The sequence below is a fragment of the Eleutherodactylus coqui genome, chromosome 11 (genome assembly GCF_035609145.1).
Source record: "Eleutherodactylus coqui strain aEleCoq1 chromosome 11, aEleCoq1.hap1, whole genome shotgun sequence".
NCBI lineage: Eukaryota > Metazoa > Chordata > Amphibia > Anura > Eleutherodactylidae > Eleutherodactylus > Eleutherodactylus coqui.
In genome coordinates, this window is record NC_089847.1 from 8,596,194 (window position 1) to 8,616,130 (window position 19,937).

The window sequence follows — 19,937 nt, forward strand, 5'->3', positions numbered from 1 at the left end:
GGGGCCAGAGGTGATCAAAAAGGTTGACATTCACTGACAACAAGCACAAATCTTAAAAATAGTTAAACAGGACCCGGTCACCATTTTGGAGCTAATTCAACCAATGGCAGCTACAGAAGAAAACATCAGAGTGCATTCCACAGCCTTTCTTGTTGCCGTGCCCAACGCCATCAGACCTTGTAAAAAGGACTTTTATTCATTGCTGCACCGTATGGTAATCAGTCTGGAGGGGTCCGGTGGGCGGGGCCAGACGTGTTCTGCTGCCCACCGTGTGATCCAATCCCTGGCCATTTACTCTCTAAGTGATGTGGATGATGTCCCCTAAATCATCCCCAACCGTGGACTGGTGCACACGCAGCACGTTTAGCCATATTACAGGCGGGATCGTCTGGTTCTTCTGCACACCCACCGCTCTGTGGTGCGGCACAGATTTGGAGAGGACCGAGGAAGACAAAAGAGACCTCATCCACATCCCTCGCAGAGAGAGCGGCCGGGGATTAGAGCGCCCAGTGGGCTGAAGATGTCCAGCCGACTCACAAGATCCTTCAGCAGCGCAGAAATGAAGAAAAAAAAACCCTCATTTTTAGAAGGTCTGATGGCGTCAGACGCTGCAACAAGAAAAGCTGAAGATCTCTCTAACCTCGCGTTCTGTAGCCGCCGTTGGTTTAACTGGCGCCAAACTGGTAACGGGATGGGTTTAAGAACGGAAACACAAAGCCTATAAGGGATCCCATCTACGGCCTACACAAGATGGAAAACTCTTCTCCATTTGCAGTGCATCTGTGTGCATTCTATTGCTCCCTGTTATCAGGAGGGAGGCTGCATGTAGTGTTCTTTAGTGCGCTGAGTGTCAGGAAGTGTAGTAACCTCCCATCAACACTACTTTATGTCCCATAGTTCTGGCACCGAGACCCTCCAGAGTCATGTACGTCTCTTATAATGCTCCAGCACTATTATAAGTGGATGACATCAGGCTTACTGGCCCTTTAATATACACTGGATGGGTCCCTGGATACAGATGGATGGTACAGGGGCCCTAGCGGTGGTCCCCTGCAGAGTCCTACGATGCATCGTACCTGGATGTGGCTGTAATCCCCATAGGACAGGATCTCGTCCCCCGTGTCCAAGTGGAAGATGGAGTGCAGACATTTCTGGGGGCTGGGGTCCTGCTTAAACTGCTCCACCTGAAAGACAAGATATCAGGAGTTACAAAGGATCAGGTTAAACCTCGTTAATGACTGTAGTTGTGTATCCGCGCTGCTGCGCCATTCAGAAGTCTGGGAAAGTCAGGTGATGGCCACTTCTACACATTTACATGCCACTATTAAAGGGATTATCTGTGACTGAACCATTGATGGGCTAGCCCTATGGTAAGTCATCAATACTTTATCAGTGGGAGCCCATCGCTCAGGATCCCCACTGATCAGGGCTGTCATGGTGGGCAGAGCAGGAAGCAGACAGCTCCGTACACACTGCAGTGGCCCAGGTTGGTATTACAGGTGCAGCTCCCATGGAATTCAAAGCAATATCAACCTGGGCTGCTGCAATGTGGATGGAGCCGTCAGATTACTGCTCTGTCCACACCGACGGCGGCAGTGGAGCCCTATCCTGAGGACAGCTCATCAACCATTTCAGACCTGGCAACCCCTTGTGCATTGGCAGTCACTAAGGGGTTAAGTAATCCTAGATACTTTCTATATTTTGAAAGATTTTACTAAAAACTTTTTTTTTTAAACACTTCGGGACTTCTGCTTCTGTTGTAGCCCCTCAGTGTTAGGGTGGCAGTACATGGGACGACGCCATCTGAACAGTCACCCAAAATAGTCGCTGAAGCGTGCCGACTGTTGTATGTGCGCTTCACACGCAGCGATGTGAACTGGAAGACAACGATCACCGGACGACACCAGCCGATTATTAAATCGCCCAGCGACTATTTTTAGGTGAGCTGAAACAAAGTGACTAGTGAGCAGATTCTCACTTCTCACCGGGTGGCCGCCATGTTTACACTGAACGGTTTGGCCAACAGCCGTGCCTGTAAAGGGTTTAAAGGGCTACAACACTGATTGGCTACAACTAGGATGGGCCTCCAATATCCGACTGAAGGGGACCCCCACGATCGGCTGCTCGGGCGAGCTCCATGGCCTCTTGGAGCATTTAGACAAGCATACATTTGTCCGCGTGGCTTTTGGCCGCAGCACGTCCTCTTTTTGCGCGCATTCACGTACCGGAAGCGTCCATGAAGGTCTACAGAGTCACCTAAACATGCAGCATATATACGGTCGCATGGGATCGCTGCGCTTTATGCAGTCATTGTTTAAGAAGAAATAGTGAAATCAACTGAACCTCCTTGTGTTTTATTTTGGCGTGTGTGAAAATATACCGCAGTGCTTACGCAGAAAGCATGCTGAAAACCGCTACCCAAATACACTGCAATACCGCGATACACATGCAGTAAATATGTAATGGTGGAATATGCAAAGGCCGTGTGAAGGAGCCCTTGATGAAGCCCCCCACGACCGCGCCTTGGCATCTGTTGATCATGTGACGGGGAACTGATGAGGCGACAAGCGGAGCTTCCTGAGGGTCTTTTTAGACGAGCCGATTCTTGTTTGAATGAGCCAACCAGCGAATGACGTCATCGCTAATTGCTCGCTCTCGTGCAGCCCGTTCAGACAGGCAGAGGCATCGCTGGCGCGTTCAAACGAGAATCGTAAAGTCCTTGTATTTGCGAATGAGAGGGACTGAATGAGCGCCATTTAAACCGAACGATAAGCGAATGAGCCCACAGTGATTTTTATCAGGGCTGGCCCCCGGGCGATCAGGGCCGGCCCCCGGGCGATCAGGGCCGGCCCCCGGGCGATCAGGGCAGGCCCCCGGGCGATCAGGGCAGGCCCCCGGGCGATCAGGGCAGGCCCCCGGGCGATCAGGGCAGGCCCCCGGGCGATCAGGGCAGGCCCCCGGGCGATCAGGGCAGGCCCCCGGGATCAGAGTTTCCCGACTGCGTAGCAAAGATATCACCTGTTACATACGGAACACCTTCATCTCCTGAGCGCACTCCCCACCCACATACAGCGGCTTTCCCCAAAGCGCTATAGTTTGCCATATGACTGACATACGGCGGGCGATTAATTCCGCCTCATACAGCAGCATGAACAGGAACGGTTGCCGTTCGGATCCCAGAAAAGCTGAATGACAACCAACCCACAACTGGACAGAAGAGACCCGCGGGCCGATGACAAAAAACTAAGCAGATTCGACAATCCGGAATTGGAGAAAGGGGGCGACAACCCGTCGGAAGCGTAATGGCGGCACGAAGCAACACAACACTAAGAATCGGCTAAAGAACAACTGTGAGCGCCAGCCGCACAATGCGAGTCAGCAGTTCTCCCGCAGCAGGGAGGCGCGGAGTTAACAAGGGGCGGGGGGGCGCAGGAACCGTTTGTCTTTTTGTAGCTTTTATGAGCAACAAATTTGCGCTGCACTCAGGAGGCCGCCGGGCGCCGCTTGTGCTGATTAATGGGGCATGCTGCGGGAGAACAAAAAATAGGCAAAACAAAGGGAAATACAAAAATACATTATGGAAACGGCTCTCGGGCCTGGAACGCGGCCAGCTGACGGGCTGCGCAATTCCACTCTGCACTTAGAGGGTGGAAAGCTCCAACTCGTTATCCAACACAGACCGTGATACGGCTCTCCAGCTCCCAGGTGCCACGTCAGGGTTCGGGGAAAGCTGGGTGGCAGCATTAACGGCGGCCATGTTGGTTGTCACTGAGCTTTCTCCGAAGCAAATAAACCTAAAAACAGCTTCCCAAAAGGGGCGACTGACGGTCCGGGTCAGTGAGCGCCACGACTTACCTTATCAGCCTGCCGCATGTAGCAGTACAGGATGCCTCTCATGCACTTGATGGCGGAGTGCTCCAGCTCGTGCGTCCGTCCCTTGTCATCGTCAACGCGCCTGGAGCGCCGAGATAAAGAGAGACAGGAAAAAAAATTATTACGAGGTGATGAAAAACAGAAGAACTGGAGAGTCAGAAGAATGGCGCAGTGCTGCGGAACCGTACAGACACAACAACGCTCCGCTACAACCAGCTGGAGCGGCGGCCATTACCATAAACACTGGGAAATCTGCGCCGCTCGCAGGATCAGATAAACCCTTGTAGGAAGAAAACGCTAAGACCAAGGCAGCGGCGACCTGCGGAGAACTGGCCAAAATATAACCTGATGTGGGGATAAAGTATCAGAACGGTTATTATATTTATACTCCAGAGCAGCACTCACAATTCTGCTACTTTTTAAAAAGCAGGTTATGTCAAGATCCTACAGCAGGGGCACTTTATTTTTCTAGATGCCATTTTCCAGGATGCAAAACAACTACAACCTGAATGGGTGGAGAATCTGGCTCCACTAGCAGAATAGTGAGTGCAGCTCTGGGGTATAATACAGGATGTAACTCAGGATCAGTACAGGATAAGTAATGTATATACACACAGTGATTCCACCAGCAGAATAGTGAGTGCAGCTCTGGAGTATAATACAGGATGTAACTCAGGAGCAGTACAGGATAAGTAATGTATGTACACAGTGACTCCACCAGCAGAATAGTGAGTGCAGCTCTGGGGTATAATACAGGATCTAACTCAGGATCAGTACAGGATAAGTAATGTATGTACACAGTGACTCCACCAGCAGAATAGTGAGTGCAGCTCTGGAGTATAATACAGGATGTAACTCAGGATCAGTACAGGATAAGTAATGTATGTACACAGTGACTCCACCAGCAGAATAGTGAGTACAGCTCTGGAGTATAATACTGGATGTAACTCAGGATCAGTACAGGATAAGTAATGTATGTACACAGTGACTCCACCAGCAGAATAGTGAGTGCAGCTCTGGAGTATAATACAGGATGTAACTCAGGAGCAGTACAGGATAAGTAATGTATGTACACAGTGACTCCACCAGCAGAATAGTGAGTGCAGCTCTGCAGTATAATACAGGATGTAACTCAGGATCAGTAATGTATGTACACAGTGACTCCACCAGCAGAATAGTGAGTGCAGCTCTGGAGTACAATACATGATCTAACTCAGGGTACGTACAGGATAAGTAATGTATGTACACAGTGACTCCACCAGCAGAATAGTGAGTGCAGCTCTGCAGTATAATACAGGATGTAACTCAGGATCAGTAATGTATGTACACAGTGACTCCACCAGCAGAATAGTGAGTGCAGCTCTGGAGTATAATACAGGATGTAACTCAGGGTACGTACAGGATAAGTAATGTATGTACACAGTGACTCCACCAGCAGAATAATAAGTGCAGCTCTGCAGTATAATACAGGATGTAACTCAGGATCAGTACAGGATTAGTAATTCATGTACACAGTGACTCCACCAGCAGAATAGTGAGTGCAGCTCTGGAGTATAATACAGGATGTAACTGAGGATCAGTACAGGATAAGTAATGTATGTACACAGTGACTCCACCAGCAGAATTGTGAGCGCAGCTCTGGAGTATAATATAGGATATAACTCAGGATTGGTATAGGATAAGTAATGTATGTAGACAGTGACTCCACCAGCAGAATAGTGAGTGCAGCTCTGGAGTATAATACAGGATGTAACTCAGGATCGGTATAGGATAAGTAATGTATGTAGACAGTGACTCCACCAGCAGAATAGTGAGTGCAGCTCTGGAGTATAATACAGGATGTAACTCAGGATCGGTATAGGATAAGTAATGTATGTACACAGTGACTCCAGGAGCAGAATAGTGAGTGCAGCTCTGCAGTATTAACCAGGATATAACTCAGGATCAGCGCATGATAAGTAATGTATGTACACAGTGATCCCACCAGCAGAACAGTGAGTGCAGCTCTGGAGTATAATACAGGATGTAACTCAGGGTCAGTACAGGATAAGTAATGTATGTACACAGTGACTCCACCAGCAGAATAATGAGTGCAGCTCTGCAGTATAATACAGGATGTGTAATTCATGTACACAGTGACTCCACCAGCAGAATAGTGAGTGCAGCTGTGGAGTATAATACAGGAGGCAACTCAGGATCAGTACAGGATACATGTATGTAGACGTATACAGCGCATCACCCCCCGATACCTGTATATAGATGTATATAGCTCATCACCCCCGATACATGTATATAGATGTACATAACTCACCACCTCCCAATACCTGTATATAGATGTATATAGCTCACCACCTCCCGATACCTGTATATGTATATAGCTCATCACCCCCGATACATGTATATAGATGTACATAACTCACCACCTCCCAATACCTGTATATAGATGTATATAGCTCACCACCTCCCGATACCTGTATATGTATATAGCTCATCACCCCTGATACATGTATATAGCTCATCACCCCCGATACCTGTATATAGCCCATCACCCCTGATACATGTATATAGCTCATCACCCCCAATACCTGTATATACCTGTATACAGCTCATCACCCCCGATACCTGTATACAGCTCATCACCCCCGATACATGTATATAGATGTATATAGCTTATTACACCCGGATTGTTTAAGGCACCTACGTGACGGCTGCGGTCCCGCTATGCAAGCAGCCACCGAGGTGCACGTTCAGCGCCAATTATCAGGGGGAGAAATCTCCTATATAGCAGGAAGGAAAATATATATTCTGTATTCAATGCATTCTAATTAGGCGTTCTGTGGCGGCAGAAAAGCGACATTCCTGCAGCCGCAAGATTTGTGCAAGGGAAGAGCGATTATCATCTCAATGTATTATAGAGTCTGTCAATAGGCTGTAAATAATTCATCAGCCGCCGCCGTTCTCTCCTCTACAGCACATCATAAGCTGGAGCACCTGCATGCGTCCGTGAGCGAACCGCAAGCGTCTCCTTAAAGCTGGGGGATGGGGGAGACCTGAGCCCCCCACCCTCCTCTGTTCCTGCACTAGGAAGCCAACGGAATACAGAATGCCCTCCATCTTTCTCCGTTCTGTTCCTTCCACGTGGCATGAAGTACATAGAAGTCTGCCTTCTACGACACGGCCCCCCCCGCACCGATCCACGCCCCAAACCAACGCCCCGATCCCCCCCAGGCCGCTCCACAAACAAGCCATCACACTTCGACTATAACCCCCCCACACCTCCTAAAGACGCTCGTCTCATACTTCTAAAGGGTTCACAAATATATACGGCGAGCGCCGTCCGCGGGGTCCCCGCAGTCAGGGACAACATGAGGGACAATTCCCCAACACAACTAATTGTACAAGCCCAAAGACCACGATGGTAGGAGCCACAGGAACCCAGAAGCACCGGTACCCCGACCGCCCCTTCATCAGCCCCCATCTAGTAGCGTTGGACTCATTTGGTCTTCAGCACCGCAGCCGTTCATCGTGGTGTAGAGATTCCACTGGGTGATGATATCATGTAGAAATATCGGCCCCTGCGGACAGGAAGCTTCTTGCAGTTGCCGCAGATTAGATGGCGGTGCTGACATGTTCTGACCGGCTGACAGGAAGGGGTCAACGATTAATGCTGCTTGCGCCAAATTCTGACCTCCCATCAGCACCGGGCAACAGAAATCAAGATCCATCTGATTGGACAAGGTTTTCCCGCTGCTCGGTGATATAAGTTTTGCGCTTTTTTGCTCGCTGGCGTCTTTCTGTTTCTCTTAGACACAATGGCGCTGGAACTGGTCGTCTGCTGTTATCCCATCCGTGCGGAGGAACGGCGAGTTGTGCGTTCGACACGTTAGTTGGAGCTCCAGCGTTGTATTCAGCTGACTGTGCAGCCTGTTGGTCAGAGCGATTCCTGACATCCTCCTCCGACCCCTTTCAGTGATGAGCTGTTTCCGTCCACAGGATCCCCTTTCGCTGGATGTTTTCCTCCATCGCGCCATTCTCTGTAGACTCTCCACACCGTTACACGATAAAACGCCCTGTGCCCGGCAGTGAGCCCCCGGCTAGTGTAGCACCGATGACCGGCCTCGTTGGAAGTCGCTCCGATCGCTGGATTTTTCCATCTAATGTGGATTCACACTGAAACTGATCCACGGAAAACTTGTCACGTGATTTTATGCTGCGCTGCGGGGTCACGGGGAGAATTACCATCCAGGGCAGCGCCAATCATGAGAGGGCCGGGTGCGGTAATAAAGGGGTCAGCCAGTATATATCTGCCGCTATATAGATAGAATACATTTTTTGCCTCAAATTGACACTTTTTTACGGGCGATGCCAGAATAAAGGAACTTTTTCTACATGACAAACATGAGAAGTGCGGATACACGAGAAGTGCGGATACACGAGAAGCGCGGATACACGAGAAGCGCGGATACACGAGAAGCGCGGATACACGAGAAGCGCGGATACATGAGGCCGCCCTACAGAACGGCTGTCCTCCGTATATCTGCTCTGGCCTGGTACTTACGGCGTTTTGGTCCTTGTTGGGGTTTTTTTTGCACATTTTCACAGCATTTTTCACACGCGCATAAAAAACATGGGAAGGTGCCACTGATATACGCCGCCTTCAGGCATAAATACACGCTAAGTGCGCACGCATCCCGCGTCTTTATGGGATCCCGTTGACTTAATGGGTAATTTCGGTTTGTATTATGAACCAAAATAGGCCAAGCTGCGATTTTTCTTCACGCTCGTGCGTGTCTGTCTGTCTGTACAGTCCTATGTAAGTCAATGGGATTCATGCTGTCCGTACGACACGTGTAAAGAAATGTGCGCAATATACAGAGAGCAAATGTGCCCGTGTGAATGAGGCCTTATCCTCATCTTCATGAAGACACATCCATGATGGGAGTAGTAGTCCTCATTGAGTGGCTTGTATCCGTACGTACGGTCGGAAAGCTTTTTATCCATGTGACCAATGAAGAGATTCCTAATGCGCGGTCCCTACCGGTCATTACTGCTACCTCTAATGCGATGTATCCTTTCCTCGTAGGTATGGCACCACAGGAGATCCGAGGTTAGACTCCTTCCTCGCCGCTTTACATTTCCCATAAGCCATCATCGCAAGCAGGAAGAATTGGCGTAATATGGTAATAAGTCACATTCGTGTTAAAGGCGGTAATTGCTGGGCAGCCGCAGAACATCGCTTTCTCATGGATTACAGTAAAGGCACTTAAAGGGGCTTTCAGGGAAGAGTGTGACGTCAGTGCTGGGATATACCAGGGTCGGAATAGAAGCAGCTGCTCCGACCTCCGAGTAGTGGCCGGCGCTCGTCATTGCACGCTGGGGTCTCATTGAAATCAATAGCAGCTGCGAATGCAGTTACAAGTGCCGACCACTACACAGGGGACGGAGCAGCGGCTTCCATTCCGACCCCTGGTATATCCCAACAAGGACAGTCGATGCTGCCTGGAAAACCCCTGTAAGACAAGTGAAAGAATTGCTTGAATTTAAAGTTCCAACATATAAAGTGCGGTTGCACGGTCCCAGTCGGCGTCGGATACAAGAACACCTACTCGTCGATTAAGGTAAACGGCATTTAGAGGCGAAGAGGATGACAATGTATTCACGCAAGACTCTAAAATATACAGCAAAATTATAGACTTTCCAAGTAGTAATCATCCTCCACGAAGAGAAGACAGAGGCAAGAAATAACAGATTTGCTTAAAAATGCTCAAAATTGCATAAAATGTGTAATACAACCGGTGAATCCCCTGGTAATCTACACTGGCATCCAAGCTAGGAAGCACAATAGTGATGAGCCTTAGGAGATGTTCACACGGAGCGCAAACCCTGGAAGAATCAGCTGCAGATCGGCTCCGCTCACCTCCTCATATTGTGCTGCAGTACCCAGATTGCAACGTACACCGGCAACTCCTACTGAGCGCCACCAGTCATGTGATGCAGCAGTGGCATCACATGAACGCTGGTTGTGGCGCTCAGTAGCAGTTGCCAAGACTAGCTATCCTCAGTAGATCAGCAGGAGTCTGCCACCCGGGACCCCTGTGATGAGCTGTCTGCTGAGCCCCTCTGTCAGCATATGGAGCTGATGTGTTACAGGAAATAGACAGCTCCATTCTCTTTGGGGTGGCAAGACTTGATATTACAGGCAATGTTTCCATTGATGTAATTGGCATGCAATTCCAATCCTGGCCACTGCGGTAAGAACAGAGTTGTCTGCTTCCTGCACACATCAGCTCGGTGCCAAGTAAACAGCTGAGCGGTGGGGGTCCTGGGCGGCAGACTTCCACTGATCTACTATAATGAATAGTTTATACCTGGACAGCTGCTTTAACCCTTCAATGGAGTAGATGTCCAAAAAACAGCATGGGCATGTGCAGGACTGTTCTTGGAAGAATGCGGCCATGTTTATCTAAGTTCGAACCACTTTAATATACAATATCCTACCAAAGGTATTTGGACTCCCCCCATCAGTAGAATGGATCGTGCCTTATTAGCATGTCTCATATCCTAAACCATGCTACATAGGATGCTGAGCCTCGGAGGGGTCAGCCATAGTCTGTGATGGGAGCTGTAAAGTATGGGACATACAGGTTATCGCTGCAAGCAGGCCATCCATCATGAAGCGCCATGCATCGGCCGGTCTACACTGGTGCAAGCAGCGTCGTCATTGGGCAGCTGAGCGATGGAAGAATGTTCTATGGAGTGATGGATCACATTACTCCATCTTTACATCAGATGGATGTACCCGGGTGTGGAGGATTCTGGGGAACGCCGCCTGCCTGAGTGTTGTACGGCGGAGGTTTCGTTATGGTCTGAGGATGTGTTACGTGGCATGGTCTTGGTCCGTTGGCTATAGTGGTAAGAACCCTGAACACGGAGGAGATAATAATGTGCTGCTGACAATGTGGCAATACTCTGGGAATGGTCGGCCATACTTCCAACAAGACAACGCCCCTTGTCACACATCCCACGCTGTTTTAGGTTGGTTTGAGGATATGGATGTTCCACGATTGGGCCGGCTGCACAGAGTCCTGACCTGAACATCTGGAAAGTCAGGTCAGGAAATATGAACAATGTCCATCTTCTTTGACAGAACTCACTAGAGGTTTGCAGGATGAATGGAGGGAAATACCAGCTGAAGTGTATCAGACATTAGTAGAAATATACCACAGAGAGTATCCGATGTCATTAGGGCCAAAAGAGCCCCACTAAGTATTAAAATATGGAAATACCTACTACTTGTGAGTCCTGCTCCGGTGTCAGACCCGCAAGGCACGCACTGATCCTGAGAATTAAAAGCAAATGACGCTGCTTTTGTGATGTGGCCCCTTTAAAAGGTTTTATCTGCACAGTGAACTAGCGCCCGGCCTCATTCTCAGACGTCCCCTACAGCGAGTGGCCAGGAGCACCCGATGGAGGTGCTATAGTGATAAAGCAGCACTGTGGCCTTCAACCTCCTTCTTGGGATTGGCGGGAGTCGGATCACCTCTTACCAGGAAGGATACAAAATCGGCCATCATCTCCTAAGGCAGTGCCGATGCATAGTTATGCAGCTTGCCCCCACCCAGTACATGATGGCCCATCTGCTTAGCTGTATGTGTTGTACAGAGAGGATCTCCTCGTCCTGAAGGACACTAAATTGGTCATGAAGGCATGCGATCCAGATCTCCGCAGCTGATTACTGGTTTCGCCTTTGCATGACTTTTCCCCGCGTTCCCAGGAGCGAGACAATTCCTTATGTCACCGAGCGTGATAGAAGAGCCGAACATTTCATTGTCAGCAGCGACATAACACATTATTGTAATGTGACACATGACGGCGCCCGCGGCTCAACGCTCCTAACTACGCCTCACTTCTATCCGCTGCCAGAAAAACACCAGATCAGTCCTAATGAAGGCTGAAGCCTCCGAGAGCCATCAGACAGGCCGGATCAATAACCGCAGCTCCACCAGCAAGGGGGCGCCAGCAGCGTGTTCTGCCAGGATATGACAACGGACGGCGAACCATGAAAAACGCCACCCAGATAAAATGCACTAAAGAGGCAGGAAAGGAAAAGAACAAATATACTCAAAACAAGCATCACAAATAATCCCAGAATGAAAAGCTACCTCACCTTTAAATCATTTTACAGGATATATGTATGTAACCTACATCGTGTATTGTCCTCCAGAGCTGAACTCACTATTCTGCTGGTGGAGTCACTGTGTACATACATTACTTATCCTGTACTGATCCTGAGTTACATCCTGTATTATACTCCAGAGCTGCACTCACTATTCTGCTGGTGGAGTCACTGTGTACATACATTACTTATCCTGTACTGATCCTGAGTTATATCCTGTATTATACTCCAGAGCTGCACTCACTATTCTGCTGGTGGAGTCAGTGTGTACATACATTACTTATCCTGTACTGATCCTGAGTTACATCCTGTATTATCCTCCAGAGCTGAACTAATTCTGCTGGTGGAGTCACTGTGTACATACATTACTTATCCTGTACTGATCCTGAGTTACATCCTGTATTATACTCCAGAGCTGCACTCACTATTCTGCTGGTGGAGTCACTGTGTACATACATTACTTATCCTGTACTGATCCTGAGTTATATCCTGTATTATACTCCAGAGCTGCACTCACTATTCTGCTGGTGGAGTCAGTGTGTACATACATTACTTATCCTGTACTGATCCTGAGTTACATCCTGTATTATCCTCCAGAGCTGAACTAATTCTGCTGGTGGAGTCACTGTGTACATACATTACTTATCCTGTACTGATCCTGAGTTACATCCTGTATTATACTCCAGAGCTGCACTCACTATTCTGCTGGTGGAGTCACTGTGTACATACATTACTTATCCTGTACTGATCCTGAGTTATATCCTGTATTATACTCCAGAGCTGCACTCACTATTCTGCTGGTGGAGTCCCTGTATACATACATTACTGATCCTGTACTGATCCTGAGTTACATCCAGTATTATACTCCAGAGCTGCACTCACTATTCTGCTGGTGGAGTCACTGTGTACATACATTACTTATCCTGTACTGATCCTGAGTTATATCCTGTATTATACTCCAGAGCTGCACTCACTATTCTGCTGGTGGAGTCACTGTATACATACATTACTGATCCTGTACTGATCCTGAGTTACATCCTGTATTATACCCCAGAGCTGCACTCACTATTCTGCTGCTGGTGGAGTCACTGTGTACATACATTACTTATCCTGTACTGATCCTGAGTTATATCCTGTATTATACTCCAGAGCTGCACTCCCTATTCTGCTGGTGGAGTCACTGTGTACATACTTTACTTATCCTGTGTTGATCCTGAGTTACATCCTACGTTATACTCCAGAGCTGCACTCACTATTCTGCTGGTGGAGTCACTGTGTACATACATTACTTATCCTGTACTGATCCTGAGTTACATCCCATATTATCCTCCAGAGCTGCACTCACTATTCTGCTGGTGGAGTCAGTGTGTACATACATTACTTATCCTGTGCTGATCCTGAGTTACATCCTATGTTATACTCCAGAGCTGCACTCACTATTCTGCTGGTGGAGTCATTGTGTACATACATTACTTATCCTGTACTGATCCTGAGTTACATCCTGTAATATCCTCCAGAGCTGCACTCACTATTCTGCTGGTGGAGTCACTGTGTACATACATTACTTATCCTGTACTGATCCTGAGTTACATCCTGTATTATACTCCAGAGCTGCACTCACTATTCTGCTGGTGGAGTCACTGTGTACATACATTACTTATCCTGTACTGATCCTGCGTTACATCCTGTAATATCCTCCAGAGCTGCGCTCACTATTCTGTTACTGGAGTCGCTGTGTACATACATTACTCCCAGATAAGTAGCGCTCCTGTACTGACATCCTCATTTATCCTTCCATCTCCTATGATAATGTTGGCTGTTTATCTCCTCGGCGCCGCTCACAGAGGAGCAGGAGTAGCGGCTGCAGCGTCCCCAGAGAGGGAGGCAGCAAATAAAATAAGATTGAAGAGCCAACGTCTCACTGATGCAACAGATTACTAGAGTCAAGCAGAGAGCAGCCGGTAAGGCGTCTCCTTGTGGAGAGCACCACAAGGGTTCAGGGAGCCTTACAGGTCATGCAATGCTCCCTGGGAAAAATACATGCAAATAAGTGACTGCACGCAACCAATAGGTGGCGCTCTGGAGGATTATTAAAACACACATTTGTATAAACCTTAATTACAGATCTGCAACCAATCCTAGTACAGTGCAGCAAAAGCTCAGCTTTGGACCTGAACTACAAGGTCACACTGTTGCAGTTATCAGGCAGCGGCTCATGAATATGGTTACCCAGGAATACACTTATATTCTGCACTCAGGAGTCTATACCGAGCTTGCTCGGCCCCCTCGTCCTCCCATCACACCGATCTTGTTGTTTATCCTCATACTGAACCTGGGGGGGAGGGGCCCTTCAACCCTATAAAAGATCCTGGGGGGGGACCCCTTCAACCCTATAAAAGATCCTGGGGGACCCCTTCAACCCTATAAAAGAGACCCCTTCAACCCTATAAAAGATCTTGGGGGGGGGGGGGGTAAACACACGCCTTCAACCGTATAAAAGATCCTGCAGGGTGGACCCCTTCAAACCCGTAAAAGATCCTGAGGGGGACCCCTTCATCCCTAGAATGACCCCGGTGGGACCCCTTCATCCCTAGAATGACCCCGGTGGGACCCCTTCATCCCTAGAATGACCCCGGTGGGACCCCTTCATCCCTAGAATGACCCCGGTGGGACCCCTTCATCCCTAGAATGACCCCGGTGGGACCCCTTCATCTCTAGAATGACCCCGGTGGGACCCCTTCATCTCTAGAATGACCCCGGTGGGACCCCTTCATCTCTAGAATGACCCCGGTGGGACCCCTTCATCTCTAGAATGACCCCGGTGGGACCCCTTCATCTCTAGAATGACCCCGGTGGGCCCTCTACCCTCCTATACTCCTCTCTGTGAACTCTCCTTCCTCATTTAGGGTATGTTGACACAGCAAAAGTCGCCGTAGAATTTTTGCACTAAAAACCATGTCTTTCTGCAGCGGTTTTTGGCGTAGATCCCTTGGAGGATTTGGTCCCATCACAGGGCTTTTTCACAAAAATCCTATCCTTAGCATAGGTCATCAATACTTGATCAGCTGGAGATCAACACTTATTTCAATGAGCGCTGCAGTTACAAGTACCGGCCACTACACAGGGGTTGGAGCAGCGGCTTCGGCTCTGACCTCATATACGGGCACTGACATTGGACACCCGATCACCAAGTGGGGGGGTGGGGCCCAGCCAATGGATTATTGATGACCTAGTCTGAGGATATGTCATCCATAGTATTTTCGTGGTAAACCCCTTTAACTGGCCTCTCACAGTCCGATGCAAACCGCCCGACCCCCATTACATTTCATCACCATTTGCACGGGAAGATGTGCTACCAACGATGACTGTTACGGCGGCACGCGCCAATGATCAGGTGATGGACATTCGGGTGAAGGTCGTTCAGGAAGGGCATTTACCTGTAGGCGAGAGCCAAAGCCCAGGCGCTAGCCGCGCAGTACAGACTGTCATGAATCTTAGCCTGCTTACAGTCGCCAACTGTCTCGGTTGGGAACAACCCGGTGGTCGGACTCTGGAAGTTCAGAACGGTGATTTTCACTGTGGAGAAGAAGAAAAAAATGAAAAATGGAAAATTAATCAACAATTTCTGCAAATCAGCTTGCAGGATGGAGGTTTAGTAGAGGGTGGTGCAGAAAACATGGCGGCAGGGTTCTTTAAACAGCGCTACACTTGTCTGTAGGTTGTGTCTGGTACTGCAACTGCCTCATTCACTTCAATGAAGCCAAGATGCAATACCAGGTACAACCAGCAGACAGGACTGGAGCCATTCAACCCCTTCATTTTTTTTAAACTGGCTTTCTATGTATACACGGAGCGGGGAGCGTTTAGGCGCAGCGCGAAGTGAGCGAACCAGCGATGATTTTTATGCTGGCTGAAACGGACGGCACACGAAAAGTAAACGAATAGTTAACAGCGGCTTTGTATTTAGACGTAACGATTATCGCGTATTTTCATTCTTTAGAAGAAGTTTGCAAGACAATTGTTACGTGTAAATGGGCCTTAAGGGGTTAAACTGCCAGGATCGAAGGCTTCTCCGCTACTAGCGGTTAGAGCAGGAGCCCGGCTGTTAGTCAAGCCACCGTATTAAGAAGATGCATGTGCCGGTTTACAGCCCACAAGGTAGGTCAGTAAAAAGGCGTATAGTGGCCATGAAGGGGTTAAAGTATCACCCCATAGACCCCTCTTATATTGGGTCACCCTGCAGCAAGGCAGCCGTGTAGGAGCTCCTCGCCCCTAAAACTGGATGCCAGCCGCTGTATCTGGTCATCGCCTTTTCCGAACCAGAGCAGGCGATCCGTGTAAAGCAGCGAGAGGACGACTCAAGGGCTCGGCGAGGATCTCGGGGTCAGCCGCTTAATTTACAAGATGCCCAGAAGAAAGGCGCCGCACAAACACACAAGATGCAAAACTTTCCGCGTCTCGATGATCCGCCGCCTGCGCTAATAGAGTATTATAAAGTTCACTGCTATCACAGCTCATTTATCGGCGGCAGACACGCACTTAATTAGTATTCCGTCCGTGCGGCGGCCGCTCCGAAGCTTCCACCAGGCTGCAGACATCCTCTCAGCACAACTCTCAGGCATCAGTCATGGGAGCTCGTGCCGCTTACTGAGCCGTGAACGCACTAATTATTCCGCTCTGTCTTCAAAAAACGCCGTCTCTATGCGCTCTCCAGGCGAGACGCGTCTACCGCCAGACAGACCGACACAGAGGCCCGAAAGCTGCTCCGAAATGTCAGCAGGTGAAAGGGAAGATACAGCCGTGAATCATCACCTCGTTATCAGCCATCATGGGGGATAATCCGCACCATGTTCTGCACTGGGAGGGCCGTTGTGTCCGTGTATTGTCCGCCTGACCCCCCCATGTCACTAGGTCGCCATCTTGTCCCCTAATGTCCGCGCGTCAATGACCTGAATCCCCAGCGAGTCGCTGCCACGTCCCCACCGAGTGTTGTTTCAAAGTCCATTCCCTAAACTGTCGACGTCTCATTATCCCTCCCCCCCAAAGTGTTGGTGTGTCATTGTCCTGTTCCCCTAAGTCTCACTGTATCATTATGCTCCCCCCTCAAGTGCCAGCATGTCATTGTCCTGTGCCCCCCCTAAGCGCAAGCATGTCATTGCCCTGCCCCCCCCAAGTGCCAGCATGTCATTGTCCATTGTCCTGTCCCCTCCCCAAGTGTCAGCATGTCATTGTCCTGTCCCTCCTACCCGCCAAGTGCCAGCATGTCATTGTCCTGTCCCTCCTACCCGCCAAGTGCCAGCATGTCATTGTCCTGTCCCTCCTACCCGCCAAGTGCTAGCATGTTATTGTCCTGTCCCTCCCAAGTGCCAGCATGTCATTGTCTTGGCCCCCTCCCCAAGTGCCAGCATGTCATTGTCTTGGCCCCCTCCCCAAGTGCCAGCATGTCATTGTCTTGGCCCCCTCCCCAAGTGCCAGCATGTCATTGTCTTGGCCCCCTCCCCAAGTGCCAGCATGTCATTGTCTTGGCCCCCTCCCCAAGTGCCAGCATGTCATTGTCCTGCCCCCCCCCCCCAAGTGCCAGCATGTCATTGTCCTGCCCCCCCCCCCAAGTGCCAGCATGTCTTGGTCCTGCACCCCCCCCCCCCCAAGTGTCAGCAAGACATTGTCCTGTCTCTCCCAAGTGCCAGTATGTCATTGTCCATTGTCCTGTCGCCTCCCTAAGTGTCAGCATGCCATTATCCTGCCCCCTCAAGTGTCGGTATGCCATTATTCTGCCCCCCCCCCCCAAGTGTCAGCAGGTCATTGTCCTGTCCCCCCTAAGTGTTAGCATATCATTGTCCTGTCCCCCCCAGTGTCAGCATGTCATTGTCCTGTCCCCCCTAAGTGTCAGCATGTCATTGTCCTGTCCCCCCTAAGTGTCAGCATGTCATTGTCCTGTCCCCCCTAAGTGTCAGCATGTCATTGTCCTGTCCCCCCTAAGTGTCAGCATGTTATTGTCCTGTCCCCCCTAAGTGTCAGCATGTTATTGTCCTGTCCCCCCTAAGTGTCAGCATGTTATTGTCCTGTCCCCCCTAAGTGTCAGCATGTTATTGTCCTGTCCCCCCTAAGTGTCAGCATGTTATTGTCCTGTCCCCCCTAAGTGTCAGCATGTTATTGTCCTGTCCCCCCTAAGTGTCAGCATGTTATTGTCCTGTCCCCCCTAAGTGTCAGCATGTTATTGTCCTGTCCCCCCTAACTGTTAGCACGTCATTGTCCTGTCCCCCCTAACTGTTAGCACGTCATTGTCCTGTCCCCCCTAACTGTTAGCACGTCATTGTCCTGTCCCCCCTAACTGTTAGCACGTCATTGTCCTGTCAGTTTTCCCCTCCTCTAGGGCAGTCCGCACCATAAATCATAATACACCAAAACTTCACCCTGCAGGAAACTTGCGTTGTGCGAATAACTGGAGAAGAAACAGATTGCAGATTTAGGAGGGAACATTAGCCGGAAAAACAGTCAGCACTTTGTGAGCAAAACGCGTCGTGTCCCGCTGCCCTTCTGTAAAGAGCGAACGTGCGAGAGCCACAAGAGGCTAACACGGCTGGAGAAAGAGCTGCTTCCAGGAGGGGTTACAGAGGTACTCACTCCGGATCCACCCAATCAGTACAGCTCTTTGTATCGCATCACTGCTGATCAATTCTTATTATGCTGTCTGTATTAATTCCTTGCCATTTCAAAATCTCTGCTTGCTGTCATACAATGGAAGCCTTCATTCCTTACCTCCAATGGATAACCTCCCTGCCAGGTCATGTGATGGTCACAGGGGGTGTACGGATAATGTGATGTGGCGAGTCGCACTCCTGTACGTCTACAACACCGTCTAGCGGTAGTCTACATGTAGAGGTACAAGCCCAACCCTGAGCAGGAGCCATGGGGGGGGGCACACGGGTCTGCAGGCACTTCTGATTCTTCCCGCGTCTTGTGTCAATCACAAAGTAACTTTCTCAACAGTTTAATTTCCGCCTCTCAATCTACCCAAATTACGGGGGGACAGTAAATAAACGTCACCTGGGAGCCGCCGGCCGCGATCTGTCACAAGTCAACAGGATTTGGAGTGTCAGATAAAAATAAATGTTAATCACGGTAATTAGCGCCTCGTTACGATCGCATCTCGACGGCTTTCATTAGGTCGTCCCAATCTTGCTGATTAACAAATTAATGCGCTGTATGAATGTAATTATTTCTTAAGTTCCCGTCCTTCAAACCTCGCAGACGACTGGAAAAGCTGAAAAGGTTGATGTAAGACAAGAGGTTCCTGACAGGTGGAGTAAGGCGGCGGTACGCCATCCGCTCAGCTCGTTATTTCAGACATTAACGAGCCGTATGTCACCGCCACATTGTGTCACTGCTGGGATACATCGTCTGCAGACAACTGTCACAATTAATGGGGTTCACCCCGTATCATTCTCATACCAGAGGTCCCGAAGGGTTAATAGCATAATATATAGTATTCAGCAAGATTCTGCTTCCATGTGTCCCCCTTGATGTCGCTGGGAGCAACTCTGGAGAATCAGTGTCCTTTCCCCTCTGGCAGCTGACATCGTCCCTTCTTAAAGCGGCTTTATGCTGGATGACCAACGTCCGAAGAGTTGCTGCAGCGAGTTGTTAGCGTGCCAACGAGCGCTGTTTGTGTGATCCTACACCGCGCCGTCACTGCTCAGTAGGTGCTGCATTGTGAGGAAGACAAATGTACAGAGACGCACGTGCAGACGGCGGCGAACACCCAGAGACAGACAGAGACGCACGTGCAGACGGCGGCGAACACCCAGAGACAGACAGAGACGCACGTGCAGACGGCGGCGAACACCCAGAGACAGACAGACGCACGTGCAGACGGCGGCGAACACCC

At 49.6% G+C, this 19,937-nt stretch overlaps 1 protein-coding gene across 3 annotated transcripts in view; it reads right to left on the reverse strand.

Moving 5' to 3' along the window:
• Nucleotides 1-19,937, reverse strand: part of PHKB (phosphorylase kinase regulatory subunit beta) — a 177,273-nt gene that overhangs the window by 132,391 nt on the left and 24,945 nt on the right. For all 3 annotated transcript variants that reach the window (XM_066583993.1, XM_066583995.1, XM_066583996.1), the window contains 3 exons: nt 15,487-15,625; nt 3,856-3,955; nt 1,077-1,184 (listed from right to left, as the gene is read on the reverse strand). In XM_066583993.1, coding sequence (XP_066440090.1) covers nt 1,077-1,184; nt 3,856-3,955; nt 15,487-15,625 — 347 coding nt within the window. The remainder of the gene's footprint in view (nt 1-1,076; nt 1,185-3,855; nt 3,956-15,486; nt 15,626-19,937) is intronic.